At 42.2% G+C, this 18,764-nt stretch overlaps 1 protein-coding gene across 1 annotated transcript; it reads right to left on the bottom strand.

The window, feature by feature from the left end:
* Positions 1-362: 362 nt before the first annotated feature.
* Positions 363-2,937, bottom strand: cdk5r2b (cyclin dependent kinase 5, regulatory subunit 2b (p39)). Its single transcript, XM_029710934.1, has one exon. The coding sequence runs from the start codon at positions 2,509-2,511 to the stop codon at positions 1,618-1,620; it is 894 nt and encodes a 297-aa protein (XP_029566794.1). The 5' UTR covers positions 2,512-2,937; the 3' UTR covers positions 363-1,617.
* Positions 2,938-18,764: the final 15,827 nt, after the last annotated feature.

Below are 18,764 nucleotides of genomic sequence, written 5' to 3'. Positions count from 1 at the left end.
GAATAGCCCAAAATGTCCGTATCAGTGTCTCACCCTCTTGAAATGTGTAAAATCCTTTGATTAGTTTAAGACTATTTCACCAAAACCCTAATGTTATGATACTGTAGTAGCCTATATGTTACATTGGTGTTAAGCATATGTAGGCATGTGTTACAGGTTGCCTAATACAGTACAAAGTGGATAACAAGGATGCAAATAGCCCACAGCTAAAGGCTTAGGACATGAATGTGGATGAGAGGCCTTTCAGGTCATCACTGCCTCAGCAAGAGTTTCCTTTCAGCACTAGGGCCAGCTCTCTCTCTCACGCTCAGATACACACACACACACACACACACACACACACAAACTGACAGACAGCAAAATGTACTTCAAGTTCTTTAATTCCACAGCAATAACACAGACAAGTACTGACAGCTCACTAGTGTATTATTGCATTGTTTTACGTTACATTATGTTTGAGAACAGCTCTCCAGAAATGAGTGCTACACCAGAGTGGTTCCTGACTGCTCTGAGCACATAATCCCACTGTGCAAGTGAAATCCGTGTATGATAAAACATATGCAAATGAGCCACAGTAACAGATCAGCTAACTGTGAACACGGCGGCTCATCAGATGTCGAAGAAAAGTCCCATCTTCTGAAGCAATTAGTAGGGGTAACGGTCCAGTTCCTTCAAGCACTAGCATATTACCATGACACTAAATAAGGTAAAACGCTTTACTGTTAGTGAATGCTGCACTAGTTTAAATAAACGCAGTTACATGACATTGCCAGGGGCTTCTTTCAGGCTCCGATGTTTCAATGCAGAGCACTGAGCCACAGAGAAACAGTAGATTGGAGAGATGCACCTACAATGCTGAAAACAACCACCAGCTTTGACCAGTAACTATTGCACCATTACAAGTTCACAAATAGGGTAAATTACATTAATAAACCATTAGAACAGATGTTTTTTTGTTACTTCAACAAGTACATCAACAAAATGGCAACAATTATTTTTTTTAAATTAAAATATACTTTTTTTTTCTAAATGGAAACAATCTATAATAGTTAAAAAATAAATATGATGTAAACCACAGTGTTTAATATTGTGATAATTGGCACAAATGATGCTAAAGAATCTCTTTCTTTGTGCATTCCCTTCTATGTCCTAAGTGCTAGCATAGGTTTACGATGCGTAAAGGCTACGCCAGTACCTTGGATAGCTCCACCTCTCGACGCATAAAATACTGCTATTTTTTTGCCCCCAACAGAACTCCATAAGTGAACATCAAGGCAATTATAAAAGTAGTCCAGATTACCCACACGTTTATGTATTTGCAGACATTCCATTGATCCACGGAGTCCCTGTGACTATCCTACAGCATTCGCAGAAGTGTACAAAAGAAGACTGGCCTACATTTAGAATACAACATGCATATACTGATCCGTGGTTACGCAATACAATTAGTTTTAACACTCACTGGTACAAGTCAACACGAATGTCTTAGAAATGTATATTCACTTTAGATTAGGAGAATCCAATCTCGTAGGCATAGGCCTTAAACTGTTGAATATTACATTCAAACCACTATTTCAGGGGGTTTTGTGAAACATACATCGGAGCTCTCCTTTTGATTTAACGGTCCAAGTCTTTGTCCCTCGAATCGCCTTCATCTTTTAGCTCTTGAAACACCTCCGTGAAAAAGTGCGGGTCTGCATTTAACTGCAACATTTTGGCACTCGTGTTATCGATGATGCTCATAGAACAATCCCAGAAATGATCCTCATTTTCCATAATCATGAATGGTTTCAGAGGGTAGGATATCTCGCAACCCATGTACGAGTAGGATAGATAGAGACAGAGCAGGAAGATACCGTGGAGTTCAGATGCGCTGTCGATATCATCGGGTATCGATTCCTTACAGAGCAGGTAGACGAAGACTAAGTTAGCGGGTGTAATGAATCCCTGGTCCTGCCAGCCTTGGAGGAGAAGGGTTCGGTCGACATTTCGGAACCATAGGATGACCTCATTGTAGGTGAGCTTGACTTTACAGCATCTCCTGCACACAAATTCGCCAAGACAGCGCAGCAGCTCCCCGGTCGATGCCTGGATTATCACTCGCCTCGGCGAGAGGTCTACTTTACCAGGTTGCGTTTGGACAGGCAAAAGCTTCTCATTCTCAGAGGGGACCTGGGGCTGGTTAGGTTCAAGGCTTTGGGTAGGAACCGCCGGCACTGGTACAGCTAGTGGTGCTTTCTTACCATCCGTACTCGATTGCTGGGATTTCTTGTTATTTTCATTATTTTGCTGGTCTACGTGGCTGTTGTTCACCAGTGCGGCGTTCGGGTTGACTTTCTTACAACTATTTTTCTTGGTCGATGTGGTAAACAGTTTCTTCAATGTGAGAACTGGGACAAACATGGAATTGTTCTTTACGCTCCCCGTTTTGATTACGTGGTCACCCTCTTTTCTGTCATCCAGAATAGCCTCCTTCTTAGATGCTGGAGATATGGAAAGCACCGTCCCCATTCTTGCGGCGTAGGCTACGGCCTGGAGAGACGGCGTTCCTCGTTTGCGGACGGCGTTCCTCGCTTGCGGAGAAGTCGTTCTAGACGACGGCGGTCAAGTCAGAGCAGCAAATTGAAATCCATTGACTATGCGGGTCCATTGCGTTGACAGATGGAAATAGATTCCCATCGGAATTGAGTGGATATTGAGGAGTGAAATTCCAGGAGGCAATGGTCGCCTCTCACACGACACTCCCTCTGCAGCGCACTACCCCACGAGCAGTCAGCTGTATGCGGACAGACCTTCACACTCAGGGAATGTTCGGAGAGAGTCAAACGCAGCAGGGATAATTCCTTAAACGAGGATTAGTTGTTCAAGTCTGAAGATTAGCCAACCCCCAATCAGGGCTAAAAATTAACGTTTTTAATTGGCTGCACTGGTGCTCCCAATTAAAAAAAAGAAAAAAAAGTTAGGAACGTCACATGAAATTTAGAAGCGACAGAAAATACATGTTTTATTTCGTTATTGATTGAGATACTATATTGGGTCTGTATGAATTCTAGCTACTTTTGAAGCACGTGTAGAAACTGACATGTAGCCTAACACTGTAAATACATACATTTATTATAAAAGCTAAAATGCTAATACGAATACCTGTTATTTTACAAAGTCATTTGTGTAATATTAGGTTTCTACATTGTGTAAAATCACATTTTTTCTCTAAACATCAGGCCTGTGATGACGACATGCAAGAGATCTGTCATTCATTTATTGCTATGATCATTGATCTCCTGAAGAAGCTATCCCTTTTTCCCCCTTTTTTTTGTGACCCCAAATGTTTAGATGTGTCGGTAAAGTAACCAGGTTGTTAGCAAGCTAGAAAATGAGGTGACATGATTGAACAAAGTGTAAACAAATGGTCAACTACGCGGGAGTAGTTTTAGAACTTCCCCTGACATGGTTTATGAATGAAAAATGCTGTCCAGGCGATCCACTACAGGTATATACAATTGTTGTGGTGGTAATGTGTGTCAGATCATTTTGACCTGGTTGGAGTAGAAGCAAATAGGTCGCACTTTAGAGCCCTGCCCCGAATACATAGGAAGACCGTCGGCTGGTTAGACCAATGAGATAATCAGTGACCACATTACATTGCATTTCATTGGATATCATTTTTTACAACAAGCTTCCAATGATAGCTTCCAATATTATCTATTTTTTTTAATTGGTTCAAATATGAAAATGAGAGAGAAGCTAATCAGTAGATGAGTTAATCGTATTAAACACCATAAAATCAATAATCTGTCTTTGAGTCATAAGGATTTTAATAAAATAATAAGACTTGAAACCTCTAGGCCAACATTGCACAAGGCAATATGAATCATTTGAGAATAAGAAAGGCAATTGAGGGCCCACATGGGAAGGTATATCTTTAGGGGAAATTAGGGCTTTTGAAAGAAAATACTTAATGATAACTTAATAAAAAAAACCTCTAACAATAAAGTTGTAATCTAAAAGGGTTGGACAATAATGCATAATAATTGCTGGAAATTATTATTGCCTTATTCATACAAACCTTGACAAGCAGTCATGTTGCAATATAACTGATCAAAACTATACAACTAAGCCAAATCCATGACCTTATGATATGTTTTTATTAACCATTATTTGACCAAGGAGTCATACTGAGACCAAGGTCTCTTTTACAGATGAACACTGAATGACAGAAATGACAGAAATGACAGAAATACACACATCAAAATACAAATGCAGAATGTAAGCAGAAAGAAAAACATGGTACTAAGCATAAAAAAATAAAATAAATGTAATTCAAAACTAACACATTAATCCGTAATACGATCCTCAATCAGCTTTCTGAATTCCCCTAGAGGCACCAAAACATCAAATGTAAGAATATTTAGAAAATTGTTACATAAATACGTAAAAAAAAATATATACATATATATAGCTGTTTTACATACTGAGTAGAGACGGAAGGAATTTCAAAAGTTAGCCATCTATGAGACCGGGATTGGTAACTCATATGTCTAAAGGTTAGTAATGATGATTGGCACAGTGGGAGTTTTTGTAAAAGGGATTTATAAATGAAAACATAGAAGTGTATCAACCTACGTGAAATCAAAGAAGGCCGACCAACTTCCTGGTAGATAATGCACTGATGAGTACTAAACCTGTCGACCGTGATAAAGATCAGTCCGCTTTGATAAACTGCATCTAACGGCTTTAATGAAGTGGCAGCTGCGTTCATGTTGTCGCCATAGTCTAGGACTGATAGAACCTTGGACCTAACAATCTGATTTCTACTATTTAGCAAGAGGCATGACCTGCTTCTATAGAAGAAGCCCATTTGTTTCTCAGCTTCTTAACTAACTAATCCATATGTTTTTTTTAAAAGACAACTTGTCGTCTATCTAGATGCCCAGATATTTGTAAGCGGGGACACAATCAATATGGGAACCATCCAAAGTACATATGCATAAATCATTAAGATTTATTTGTATACGCTCTAGATAACAACATATACTTAGTTATACCTGCATTCTATACTACTTTCAGGTCAATAAAGTTTTTCTGTAAAACAATGAAGACATACTGTAGTCCAGATAGAGCCTTGTCAACCGTGGGGGAAATAACATATTCAACAGTATCATCGGCAGATTACATTTTTGTTAATATAAACTGTACAAAGTACAGAACCAAACCCTGTTGAACACATTTTGTTATGTCCAAAAAACCTGATTTAACACCATCAGTAGATACACATTGAGTTCTCTGTCAAGTAATTTTTAAACTTGTTAAATGAACAAGGCAGTTAACCCACCCTAGGCTATCATTGAAAATAAGAATTTGTTCTTAACTGACTTGCCTAGTTAAATAAAGGTAAAATAAACATAAAAAATAAACATGCAGGTTGGTCTAGGCCAATTGAGGAAAGCCTCTGAATTAGCAGTGAGTGATCAACAGTATTGAAGGCCTTTGCCAGGTACGTAAGGACTATACGAAAGACAACTACCCACAAAAAAATAAACCCACTTAAATATGGCCTCCAATTAGAAGCAACGACAACCAGCTGCTTCTAATTGGAGGTCGTTCCCAAAACTAACATAGAAATAGAAAAACTAGAAAACCCACATAGAAATAGAAAACATAAAACATACACCAAAAACCCCGAAACACACAAAACAAACACCCCCTGCCACGCCCTGACCAAACTACAATAACAAATAACCCCTTTTACTGGTCAGGACGTGACATAACCACATCATTTATTACTAGGGATGCAACAGAGATAGCACTATGACCTGGTCTAACACCAGACCAATGTACATTTACAATACATTAGATAAATAAGAAAGATCTTAGCTGAGAATTAATCAATAATTATAATATTTTAGTTGTCAAGAAAGTTCAGAAATAGGGCGATAGTTATTTAGGTCACAAGGCTTACCACCTTTGTGAAGGAGGACTACATGGGCCACCTTCCAAACCTTGGGGATAGTACCAGATATAATCGTCAGGTTGAAAATATGGGTTAATGATTCAGCAATCAGGGGAGCAGAGAGCTGCAGCAGAAATGGATCAAGCATATCAGCCCCAGTGGATTTTTGTAACATCAATCTTAAGCAAGGCATCTAGCACATCACAAGTACTAAATTGCTGTTTATCTGAGAAGTAGTTGGTGAACCAGGCGAGGCAGTCATTTGAAAAACCAAGGCTGTTCAGTCTGCCGATAAGAATGCGATGACTGACAGAGTCAAAAGCCTTGGCCAGGTCGATGAAGACGGCTGCACAGTATTGTCTTTTATCGATGGCGGTTATGATATCGTTTAGGACCTTGAGCGTGGCTGAGACGCACCCATGACCAGCTCTGAAACCAGATTGCATAGCGGAGAAGGTACAGTGGGATTCGAAATGGTCAGTGATCTGTTTGTTAACTTGGCTTTTGAAGACTTTAGAAAGACAGGGTAGGATAGATATTGGTCTGTAACAGTTTGGGTCTAGAGTGTCTCCCCCTTTGAAGAGGGGGATGACCGCGGCAGCTTTCCAATCTTTAGGGATCTCAGACGATACGAAAGAGAGGTTGAACAGGCTAGTAATAGGGGTTGCAACAATTGCGGCGGTTAATTTTAGAAAGAGAGGGTCCAGATTGTCTAGCCCAGCTGATTTGTAGGGGTCCAGATTTTGCAGCTCTTTCAGAACATCAGCTATCTGGATTTGGCTGAAGGAGAAATGGGGGAGGCTTGGGGATAGCCAGTCTAGATTCAAATCCCCTCAGAGGACAGAAAAACTCAGAGGACAGAAAAGGTGTTAAACACTCAGATATAGCATCAATAGCATTTGACATGGCAGCATGGGAGTGGTAAATCCCAGCAACAAATAAATGTGTATTCTGGTTTATGGACACATCTACAACCAGGAGCTCAAATGTCTTGGCAACAGAAATATATAAAGATGGGTCGCCATGAAATTAGATTTTAGGTTATTTGTTAATTAGATATGTTCTTTGTGTCCTGCAAAAGCTGTTATAGGATTACAAACCATGGAACTAACTACTTTTTAAATACTGTAGTACCACAAGTTGGAACTAGTTTTTCAATGAAGAAGACAAGCACCAAACCTTTGTGAATGAGTAGTGCTGTGTGCTTTAGAAGCTGGTGAATTGACTTACAGTATTTTCATTTAATTTACAGATGACAGAACTGTGACTTGAATGTTGAAGGTGTAAACTGAACTGCTTCATTTTTTATTCAAAATGTTATACACAATACAGTATTTATACATTATAGCACCAAATTGCATTGACCTTGGCTGTTGTGTTTCCTTGCCCTATAGTCTAATTTACTAATCTCTTTGTCCAATTATACTGGGCATCCTCTAGGAACCCATATAGTAGATCCTATTAGCTAAAACACTGTCCACTGTACAAGGCTGACCAGACTTGGCAAAAATACACTGGGTTACTTAACCAGAGCTTAATGTTCTTTTCCGAGAGCTTTACAATGGAAACTGGCTGCGAACATACACCCCAATGTCTGATGACGTTCATAGCATCATCTACCTTCATCCTGGTCTCAGAACTTGTAAGTCTACTTCATAGGCAAGGTAGTTGCGAGAACAATTTTATTAGCTCGCAGGAACTGACACTGGTTTGTAAACTGTGAACTGGTTCTAAGCATGTTTACATAACCTCCTACAAGAAGGATCTGTCTGACAAATATGGTTGTTCATGGCATGGGGAAATTTGAGACAATGGCTTCCTTCCAAACGGTGCCCTATTCCCTATTTAGTGCACTACTGTTGACCAGAGCCCCATGGGCCTTTGTCAAAAGTAGTGCAGTATAAAGGGAATCGGCTGCCATTTGGGACACACCCTGTTCGTTCCAACAGTCTGGCCAGTCTTCTTCTTTGTTCAGTGACTTGGCTCATGGCCCTCTTTGAGGGGAACTGAGAGAAGCTCTGATCAATGTGATCATACATGCTAGCCAGTAGCCAAACTGTGTCAATAGTGAAGTGATGAAGACACACAGAATGGAAGTGGGAAGTGTTCTTACCTAACAAGACTTCAATGAACCTTGATGATGACGAATGATCAAATCGAATCAATCATTGATCAGCTCTTTTATTATGCTAACTAGAAATGGTTAAATACATTTATTCCACATCCGCCACGCTGATCCTCAACACAGGGGCCCCTCAGGGGTGCGTGCTCAGTCAGGGACGACTCCAACACTATCAGTAAGTTGTAGGCTTGATCATCGACAATGATGAGACAGCCTATAGGGAGGAGGTCAGAGACCTGGCCGTGTGGTGCCAGGACAACAACCTCTCCCTCAACATGATCAAGACAAAGGAGATGATTGTGGACTACAGGAAAAAGAGGACTGAGCACGTCCCCATTCTCATCGACGGGGCTGCAGTGGAGCAGGTTGAGAGCTTCAAGTTCCTTGGTGTCCACATCACCAACAAACTAACATGGTCCAAGCACACCAAGACAGTCGTGAAGACCAATTTCACCTCAGGAGACTGAAAATATTTGGCATGGGTCCTCAGATCCTCAAAAGGTTCTACAGCTGCACCATTGAGAGCATCCTGACTGGTTGCATCACTTTCTGGTATGACAACTGCTTGGCCTCCGACTGCAAGGCACTACAGAGGGTAGTGCGTACGGCCCAGTACATCACTGGGGCCAAGCTTCCTGCCATCCAGGACCTCTATACTAGGCGGTGTCAGAGGAAGGCCCTAAAAATTGTCAAAGACTCCAGCCACCCTAGTCATAGACTGTTCTCTCTGCTACCGCACGGCAAGCGGTACCGGAGTGCCAAGTCTAGTTCCATGAGGCTTCTAAACAGCTTCTACCCCCAAGCCATAAGACTGCTGAACATTTAATCAAATGGCTACCCAGACTATTTGCATTGCCCCCCCACCCCCTCTTTTACGCCGCTGCTACTCTCTGTTATTATCTATGCATAGTCACTTTAATAAATCTACCTACATGTACATATTACCTCAATTACCTCGACTAACCAGTGCCCCTGCACATTGACCCTGTACCGGTACCCCATGCATCTGGTCTCGCTATTGTTATTTTACTGCTGCTCTTTAAATACTTTTTCCTTTTATTTCTTATTCTTATTTGTATTTTTTAAACTGCATTGTTGGTTAGGGGCTTGTAAGTAAGCATTTCACTGTAAGGTCTACCTACACCTGCTGTATTTGGCACATGTGACTAATAACATTTGATTTGATTTGAAACAGTTGACCATACTACCAGCTGATGATTTGTTTTTTGAATACTTTTCTCAGAGATTGCACTGCAGTGGATAGCATCTGTTTTACGGGCTCCTGCTATGTGTTGGGGGGGGGGGGATTGAGAATGTTGTTATGGGTCCGCTAATTCAGAACTTGTAAAGGCCCAGTGCACTACTTTTGTGAGAAATGTCTATTTGTTCATTAAAAAAAAAAATATATATATATATATATATATACAGTTGAAGTCGGAAGTACATACACCTTAGCCAAATACATTTAAATTCAGTTTTTCAAAATTCCTGATATTTAATCCTCGTAAAAATTCCTTGTCTTAGGTCAGTTAGGATCCCCACTTTATTTTAAGAATGTGAAATGTCAGAATAAGAGTAGAGAGAATGATTTATTTCAGCTTTTATTTCTTTCATCACATTCCCAGTGGTTCAGAAGTTTACATACACTCAATTAGTATTTGATAGCATTGCCACTAAATTGTTTAACTTGGGTCAAATGTTTCGGGTAGCCTTCCACAAACTTCCCACAATAAGTTGGGTGAATTTTGGTCCATTCCTCCTGACAGAGCTGGTGTAACTGAGTCAGATTTGTAGGCCTCCTTGCTCGTACACACTTTTTCAGTTCTGCCTACAAATGTTCTATAGGATTGAGGTCAGGGATTTGTAATGGCCACTCCAATATCTTGACTTTGTTGTCCTGAAGCCATTTTACCACAACTTTGGAAGTATGCTTGGAGTCATTGTCCATTTGCGACCAAGCTTTAACTTCCCGACTGATATCTTGATATGTTGCTTCAATATATCCACAGAATTTTCCTCCCTCATGAAGCCATCTATTTTGTGAAGTGCACCAGTCCCTCCTGCAGCAAAGCACCCCCACAACATGATGCTGCCACCCCCGTGCTTCACGGTTGGGATGGTGTTCTTCGGCTTGCAAGCCTCCCCCTTTTTCCTCCAAACATAATGATGGTCATTATGGCCAAACAGTTTTATTTTTCTTTCATCAGACCAGAGGACATTTCTCCAAAAAGTAGGATCTTTGTCCCTATGTGCAGTTGCAAACTGTAGTCTGTTTTTTTATGGCGGTTTTGGAGCAGTGGCTTCTCCCTTGCTGAGGTTATGTCGGTATAGGACTCGTTTTACAGTGGATATAGATACTTTTGTACCTGTTTCCTCCAGCATCTTCACAAGGTCCTTTGCTGTTGTTCTGGGATTGATTTGCACTTTTCGCACCAAAGTACGTTCATCTCTAGGAGACAGAACGCGTCTCCTTCCTGAGCGGTATGACGGCTGCGTGGTCCCATGGTGTTTGTGCTTGCGTACTATTGTTTGTGCAGATGAACGTGGTACCTTCAGGCATTGGGAAATTGCTCCCAAGGATGAACCAGAATTGTGGAGGTCTACAATTTCTTTCTGAGGATTTGGTTGATTTTCCCATGATGTCAAGCAAAGAGGCACTGAGTTTGAAGGTAGGCCTTGAAATACATCCACAGGTACACCTCCAATTGACTCAAAGGATGTCAATTAGCCTATCAGAAGCTCCTAAAGCCCTGACATCATTTTCTGGAATTTTCCAAGCTGTTTAAAGGCACAGTAAACTTAGTGTATGTAAACTTCTGACCCACTGGAATGGTGATACAGTGAATTATAAGTGAAATCATTTGTCTGTAAAGAATTGTTGGAAATATTACTTGTGTCAGGCACAAAGTAGATGTCCTAACCGACTTGCCAAAACTATCGTTTTTTAACAAGAAATTTGTGGAGTGGTTGAAAAACAAGTTTTAATGACTCCAACCTAAGTGTATGTAAATTTCCGACTTCAACTGTATGTATATATTTTTTTATGAATTTTCAGGGGGTGCTGCAGCACGGCTATGTCCTGATCGTAACTTTTTTTGTACATAATTTCCTATGACCGAAAACATCTTCTGGAGAAGAGCGATCACAAGCCTTGATTTTCAACGAGTCAGCAGCTCTGGACATTCCGTTTACTCTGGACCAGGCCCTAATCCCCGGGACTTGAAAGAGGAAGTGATGGCGCAAAAAAGGCAGGTGAGCCGGCATCCTAACTGCACTACTTTGGCGCGCAAATAAACCTCCTCTGCCTTCCGTTCTGTTTGCAAACGTAAGGTCACTAGAGAACAAACTGGATGAGCTCCGTTTGAGACTATCCTATCAACAGGACCTGAACAACTGTAATATTAGATGTTTCACGGAGTCGTGGCTGAACAAGGACATGGATAATATACTTCTTGCTGGCTTTTCCATGCATCGTCAAGACCGGTCGGCAGGCTCGGGTAAGATGAAGGGGGAGGGGTGTGTCTCTTTGTTAACAGCTGGTGCGCAATCTCTAATGTTAAGGAAGTCTTGAGTTTTTGCTCGCCTGAGTTAGAATACTGTACATCATGACAAGCTGCAGACCACACTATTTACGAAGAGTTTTCATCTATGTTTTTTGTAGATGTCTATTTACCACCACAAACTGATGCTGGCACTAAGACTGCACTCAACAAACTGTATAGGACCATAAGCAACCAAGAAAATGCTATTCCAGGTCCACCGCTGTTCACTGACTACATCTCAGCGTTCAACAACATAGTGCCCTCGAAGCTCATCTCTAAGCTCAGGACCATGGGACTGAACACCTCCCTCTGCAACTGGATCCTGGACTTCCTGACTTCCTCAGATGGTGAGGGTAGGCAACAACACATCCACCACACTGCCACACTAACCTTCAACCTGGGGGTGCATGCTTAGTCCCCTCCTGTATTCCCTGTTCACCCACAACTGCATGGCCGCGCACGACTCCAACACCGTCATTTAGTTTGCTGACGACACAACAATGATGAGACAGCCTATAGCAGGGCTGGGAAACTCCAGTCCTCAGGGTGCCTGATTGATGTCACACTTTTTCTCCATCCCTAGCAATCACAGCTGATTAATCAAATTCCATTCTAAACTGAAGATCATGATTAGGTGATTATTGGAGTCAGGTGTGTTAGCTGGGGCTGGGGCAAAACTGTGACACCGATCAGGCCCTCGAGGACTGGAATTGCCCACCCCTGGCCTATAGGGAGGTCTGTGACCTGGCGGTGTGGTGCCAGGACAATCAATCTCTCCGTCAACGTCAGCAAGACAAAGGAGCTGATCATGGACTATAGGGAACGCCCCCTTTCACATTGACAGGGCTGTAGTGGAGCGGGTCGACAGTTCCTCGTTTTCCACATCACTAAGGAATTAATGGTCCACACACACTCCATCAAAGTCGCGAAGAAGCCATGACAATGCCTCATCCCCCTCAGGAGGCTGAAAATATTTGGCATGGGTCCTCAGATCCTCAAAAAGATCACCATTGAGAACATCTTTACTGGCTGCATCACCACTTGGTATCGATGTGCAAGGGTACGATGACCACAAAGCATTACAGAGGATAACGCGTACAGCCCAGTACATCACTGGGGCTGAGCTCCCTGCCATCCAGGACCTGTACACCAGGCGGTGTCAGAGGAAGGCCCTAAAATGATCAAAGACCCCAGCCACCAAAGTCATAGACTGTTCTCTCTGCTACCGCATGGCAAGCAGTAAAGTAAATAGTTAACCAAATAGCTACCCAGACTATCTGCATTGACCCTTTTTGCACTAACTCTTTTGACTAATCTGCTGCTACTGTTTATTATCTATCTTGGTATTATATTATCTGTCCTACTCACTTTACCCACACCTATATGTACATATCTACTTCAATAACCTCGTAGCCCTGCACATCGACACGGTACTGGTACCCTGTGTATATAGCCAAGTTATCGTTACTAATTGTGTATTTATTCCTCACGTTATTATTCTGGGGCGGCAGTGTAGCCTAGTGGTTAGAGCATTGGACTAATAACCGAAAGGTTGCAAGATCAAATCCCAGAGCTGACAAGGTATAAATCTGTCGTTCTGAACAAGGCAGTTAACACACTGTTCCTAGGCTGTTATTGAAAATAAAAAAGTTGTTCTTAACTTACTTGCCTGGTTAAATAAAGGTATAAAATATATATTCCTCTCTGCATTATTGTGAAGGGCCCATAAGTAAGCATTTCACTGTTAGTCTACAAAGTGACAAATAAAACATTCACTTGATTTGATGTGAGCAGAGGGAGGAAAGTCACAGTGTTGTTGCAGACGGGGCAGATTTGACACTGTTGTGATGAATATGCAAAGTGACTGCTGTGAAAGTGTGATCCAGGCTCAGTGGGGTTCAGGCAGGTGCTGCCTCACACTGTCAGTCATCTGGTGACCACTGGATGGCAGGGAGCTCAGCCCCGGTGATGTACTGGGCTGTACGTGTAATGCTTTGTGGTCATCTGTCAGTCATCTGGAGAGAGATGACTGCTGTGTGAGATAGAGAGAGTGAAAGAGCAAAAGAGAGGGAAGGATGGAAAGGGAGAATGAGGGATATAGAGAGGTAGAGAGGGAGTGGGTGAGAGAGAGAGCTTCATATCACATCTGTTCACTAAGGACAATTGGAGTTGGGTGGAGGAAATTATTTTATCGGTTGGAAGAACTCAGTTCCTCTCTAATAAAAAGCAACTTGAACCACAATGCAATTCATGATCACCAATAGCACGTATTCCAAAAACACTGAAGTTGCATAGACAAAATGGAATTAACATTGATTTTGTAGTTCTATTGTAACTACAAAGTAATACATTTTTCGAAGTTTGATTAGTTCTAACTCAAGTGTACTGGAATAGGTGTTTATATTATGTAAGCGTCTAGATAAGCTTAATGGTTGAGTGCTTGCTGTGCTGAAGCAATGACAGACTTGTGTTCCACTCTCACACTGGTTGAATTCTTCCACCTTGTGGTTATTAAATGCTAGTGCAGTGTACCATCTGTATCCATGTAATAATAAAAGTGTCTGTTCATATTTGCAGTTTTTATGAGGATATAACAAAATATTAGCTTAAGTCTTGTATGCATTGAATCATTTAGAAAGAGAGGGTCATGTAATTCTGAGAAAACAAATTATGGGCAAACCTTTGCTTGTAGGGTGAGACAGATCCAATGTCATCTTTTTTTTTTTTTGCGTTCTTGTGGTACGTCATTCAAAGATATGGAAAGTTTAGGAACTGATATGTCTCAATTTACCATCCTGGTTGTTTCTGAAAAATGAAAACGAACACCAGAGGGCAGCCATGTCCTTCAGTCACAGGTACAGCAGCTTGTTGATCTGTTCTGTCAGCAAGTCTTCACCACTTCAAGCTAGCATTTAATTAGTCCACAAGGTAAAATGGTAGACCCCAAGGCCTCTATCAGGGTAATATTGCCCATCATGACAGAAATCCTCCTTTCAACCCATCTGCCATTGCCAGGAGTCTAGTCACACAACCAATGAAAGCTACCTGCCTATACCTACTACTACTACTACTACTACTACTACTACTACTACTACTACTACTACTACTACTACTACTACTACTACTACTACTACTACTACTACTACTACTACTACTACTACTACTACTGGAAAAGCTCTTTCTATGCTAAATACATGAACTTAATTGTTCTTTAGTTAAAGTTTAGATGCAATCATTTATATGGCAAGAGCAGTGCTCATAAAGCACGAGAGTGAAAATATTCACAGATAATGAAATACGTCTGTGAATCCATTATTAGATCAATGAAATAACTGAATCCAAGACAGTTACAATGCTATTGTATAAGAGAAGTAGTAAGCAATAATAAATCAACTTTAATTGGCATACAACATTGAAATAATGTGTCACTCATTCCCAGAAAGATGAAGCCTCTCACTTTCCCACTAGCCTATACCCCCAGCCCATTCTCTCTACAAGAAGAATCTGTATGGCTGTTGTTGTGGAGCACATCAAACGCAAACAGAGGGATCAGGTATCCTGCCTTATCTAGGCCTTGTCCATCAGGCCCTTCAGCAGGGGCTTAGCACAGCACTGTGGCCAGAGGCAGGTGGGAGGGAGGCAGCAGACAGGCAGACAGGCAGGCAGGCAGGCAGGCAGGCCAGATCACAGGTCCTTCCTCGGGGAGCTGTCTGCTGCCGCAGCTGGCCATAGCCTGATAAGACACACAGCAACACAACAGAGAAATACAGCACACACACTTATAGACACGCACACACACACACGCACAAACACACACACCCTCCCACCACATCAGACATCAGAGGCATTCACATTTTTTCTATTTTTCCCATCCTTGAAAAGGAGGGATTGTTAGGGCCATCATAGAGGAGTTTCAAGCCACACCAAGAACTGAAAGACAGCGGCGGTGTTGGGAGCGTTTCAGGATCTCATTGAGAAAAACGCCAACCAGTCTACAAAGCTGTCAAGGTCAAGGGGCAGACTTCTACAGCAGGGCTACGTATCAATATCAAATGGCATCCTATTCCCTGTATAGCATACTACTTTTAGTATTTAGTATTTTTTGTATTTTATTTGGATTCCCTGGATCTGTTTCTGAAGCAGCAGCTGCTCTTCCTGGGGTCCACTCAAAACATGACACACACAGAACATGAATAGACAAGAACAGCTCAAAGACTGAACTAAACAAACCTGGGCCCTGGTTAAAAGTAGTGCACTACATAGGGAATAGAGTGCCGTTTTGGATTTAATGGTACTGTAATAGAGGCCTTGTTTGTTGCCCGGGGATGAAACAGAGATCATACAAACATCCGGTGTGAACCTGTGTTGGGTTGCAACATGAGTTCACAAATCAATGACATCGAGCATCCTTTTCCAGGGCAGCAGGTGATCCAAGGCTGTCATTTGAAGGCCACACACAAGGCGCAGCACACACACTCCAGTCATGCAAACAAACCTGCTGCTATATTTAGGGACGCACAGTTATCAGTTAAAAGGCTCTGATGTGCTTATCAGGACCGGTCTGTCAGGGAACATCAGCTGCTGCTCCATTGTCATAACACATCCTAACAGATGAGAGGATGGGAACACACACACACACACACACACGCACGCACGCACGCACGCACGCACGCGCGCGCACGCACGCGCACAAGCACACGCACACACACCCCACCTCTCTCATAGTGGACAGGTGATGGAACCACACCTGTGTGGAATCACCTGCTTTCAATATACCTTGTATCCCTCATTTGCTCGAGTGTTTTCATTATTTTGGGAGTTACCTTCATTACTTGGTTAGATTGCTTGAAAGTGCTAAGTAAAATAAATACTAGCCCTTACGAGTGAACCTGAACAATGAGCATTCAGCTATCTCAATCAAGGTATACGGCAGGTAGCCTAGTGGTTAGAGCGTTGGACTAGTCACCGGAAGGTTGCAAAATCTAATCACCGAGCCGACAAGGTACAAATCTGTTGTTCTGCCCCTGAACAAGGCAGTTAACCCACTGTTCCCTGGTAGGCCGTCATTGTAAATAAGAATTTGAGTTGCCTAGTTAAATAAAGGTTAAATAAACATAAATATCCAGATGGGATGGTCAAATTAATTCTGTCTGGATGGGATTCTGTCTCATTGATCAACTTTTGACTCTCTTTGGTCAAATTATATTTATTAATTCGTCATTCTCCTATAGCCTTTACCCTTTATCATATAGCTTAGAAAAATAAAAGGACTCAGCCCTATAACTTTTTTATGAACAAGAAAGAAATTGTCCCAAATCGCACCCCATTCACTATATAGTGCACTACTTTTGACCAGAACCCTAGTCAAAGAGTAGTGGACTATAAAAGCAGTCGGGTGGCATTTTGGATGCTCCCGTCGAAACAGAGAAGAGATGGGACAGCAATGTGAAGAATGGCAGTGGATGTTGTGAACACAGAGCGAGGTGGTTCTCCTGCCGGTCTTGACAGATATTGTTCTGTCTGATATCCAACTAAATAGAGTCTTTGATTGAGCCAGCAGGCAGACGCCACAGCCCTGTCAGGCTCTCCTCATGAAACTATCCCCTCCAGCTAATATTCTCCATTCCGAAGGAGATATTTCTCTACATTCTCATGTAGAGAAATGATGTTACAGTTATTACAAGTATTTGAGGATTCTCAATGGATTTAGTGTGATTGGTATGACAGCGCGAATAGCGGCCATTTTGGTGATTTTGGAACCTTTTCATATTTTGTATCCGAAGAATAATGAGTCGTAATTATCTAGAGTCCCAATAACCTGTTGCAAAAATGCCCGGGTTGTCTGGCATGTCATGATAAAACCATACCAGTGCCTACCAGTCAGTGCAGTATCCTTAATGCCTGGGTTGTCTGGCATGTCATGATAAAACCATACCAGTGCCTATACCAGTCAGTGCAGTATCCTTAATTCCTGGGTTGTCTGGCATGTCATGATAAAACCATACCAGTGCCTACCAGTCAGTGCAGTATCCTTAATTCCTGCCAGGTGGCACCCTTGCCTGTTCTCTGTGCGTCAGAAAGGCTCTGTGACCTGTGAGTGTTGACTGGTGTCTATCAGTAGATGGTGCTAGCCCCGTGTGGGGAGATTGTCCTTAATGTTTGGGCCCTGCCAGGAGAAACACACAGAGCCGTGATTGCGTTTAACAAGAAGCGGATCATGAAAGACAGAAACCGACAGATAAATACATTACACACAACTCCTGTTGTCACCGTCCTGCTCTTTGATGGTCTGACCCTCTCCCTCTCCCTCCCAAAATAAACCCTCTTCCTCCCCGAGCCTGGGAATCGCACTCGGACGTTCAATTGGCTGGAAAGATTCGCAACGCTTCATTTCAGAGCAGATATAGATAAATAAATGAGTATGATCATTACTTGGTCACCTGCTGTTTTTTTTATGACAGGAGTGAATGACAGAGTGGGGCCTGTCTTGACCCAGTGTTCACAGAGGGAAGATTCCTTCACCGCAGGAACACATTCTAGCACCTTTGATGTTCGGGGATATTTCACCGTCTATAGAGCTGCCTCGCACTTCTTTTGATAGAAGAAATTCACTTGGTAACCCACTTTAAGTGGCCTCCGTATTGTCACTGGTGTATCTACAGATGTTTGCCTCTTGGCTACATAACAGCAGATTGGTGATTTATGTTTTGATTTGAATCAAAACAACTAATAAGACTCAAATGGCATCGCGTTGTGTAACTCAACGGAATTCATGCAACTGTCCTTGAATACGTATTGCAGAGTAGTTATGACACAGATATAGGTGCCCTGTGACACAATAAGAGAGGCCATTGATAGGACTGTGTGGGGTACTGTAGATATTGGGCCTGAGTTCCAAATGGCACCCTATTCCCTATGTAGCACACTACTTTGGACTATGGGCCCTGGTCAAAAGTAGTGCACTGTATAGGGAATAGGGTGCCATTTGGGACGTAACCATTGGGTTTATTTCCCAGTCCCAGCAGCCAGGAGTGAGGGACAGCTTCAAGGCCCGCTGGTAGTTGCATTCCTATTGATAGGTGGTTTGTAGAGGTCTGCTATCGCTGTATCCCTCCCTACCACTGGCCCTCTCCCTCTCCCTGCCCTGCCA

This window comes from Salmo trutta, chromosome 24, assembly GCF_901001165.1.
Source record: "Salmo trutta chromosome 24, fSalTru1.1, whole genome shotgun sequence".
In the NCBI taxonomy this organism is placed as follows: Eukaryota; Metazoa; Chordata; class Actinopteri; order Salmoniformes; family Salmonidae; genus Salmo; species Salmo trutta.
Note: the sequence above shows the minus strand (reverse complement) of the source record. Positions and strands in the feature narration are given on the sequence as shown.

Bases quoted from the DNA above. Each gene is read 5' to 3' on its own strand.
- cdk5r2b (XM_029710934.1), bottom strand. From the start codon at position 2,511: ATGGGGACGGTGCTTTCCATATCTCCAGCATCTAAGAAGGAGGCTATT.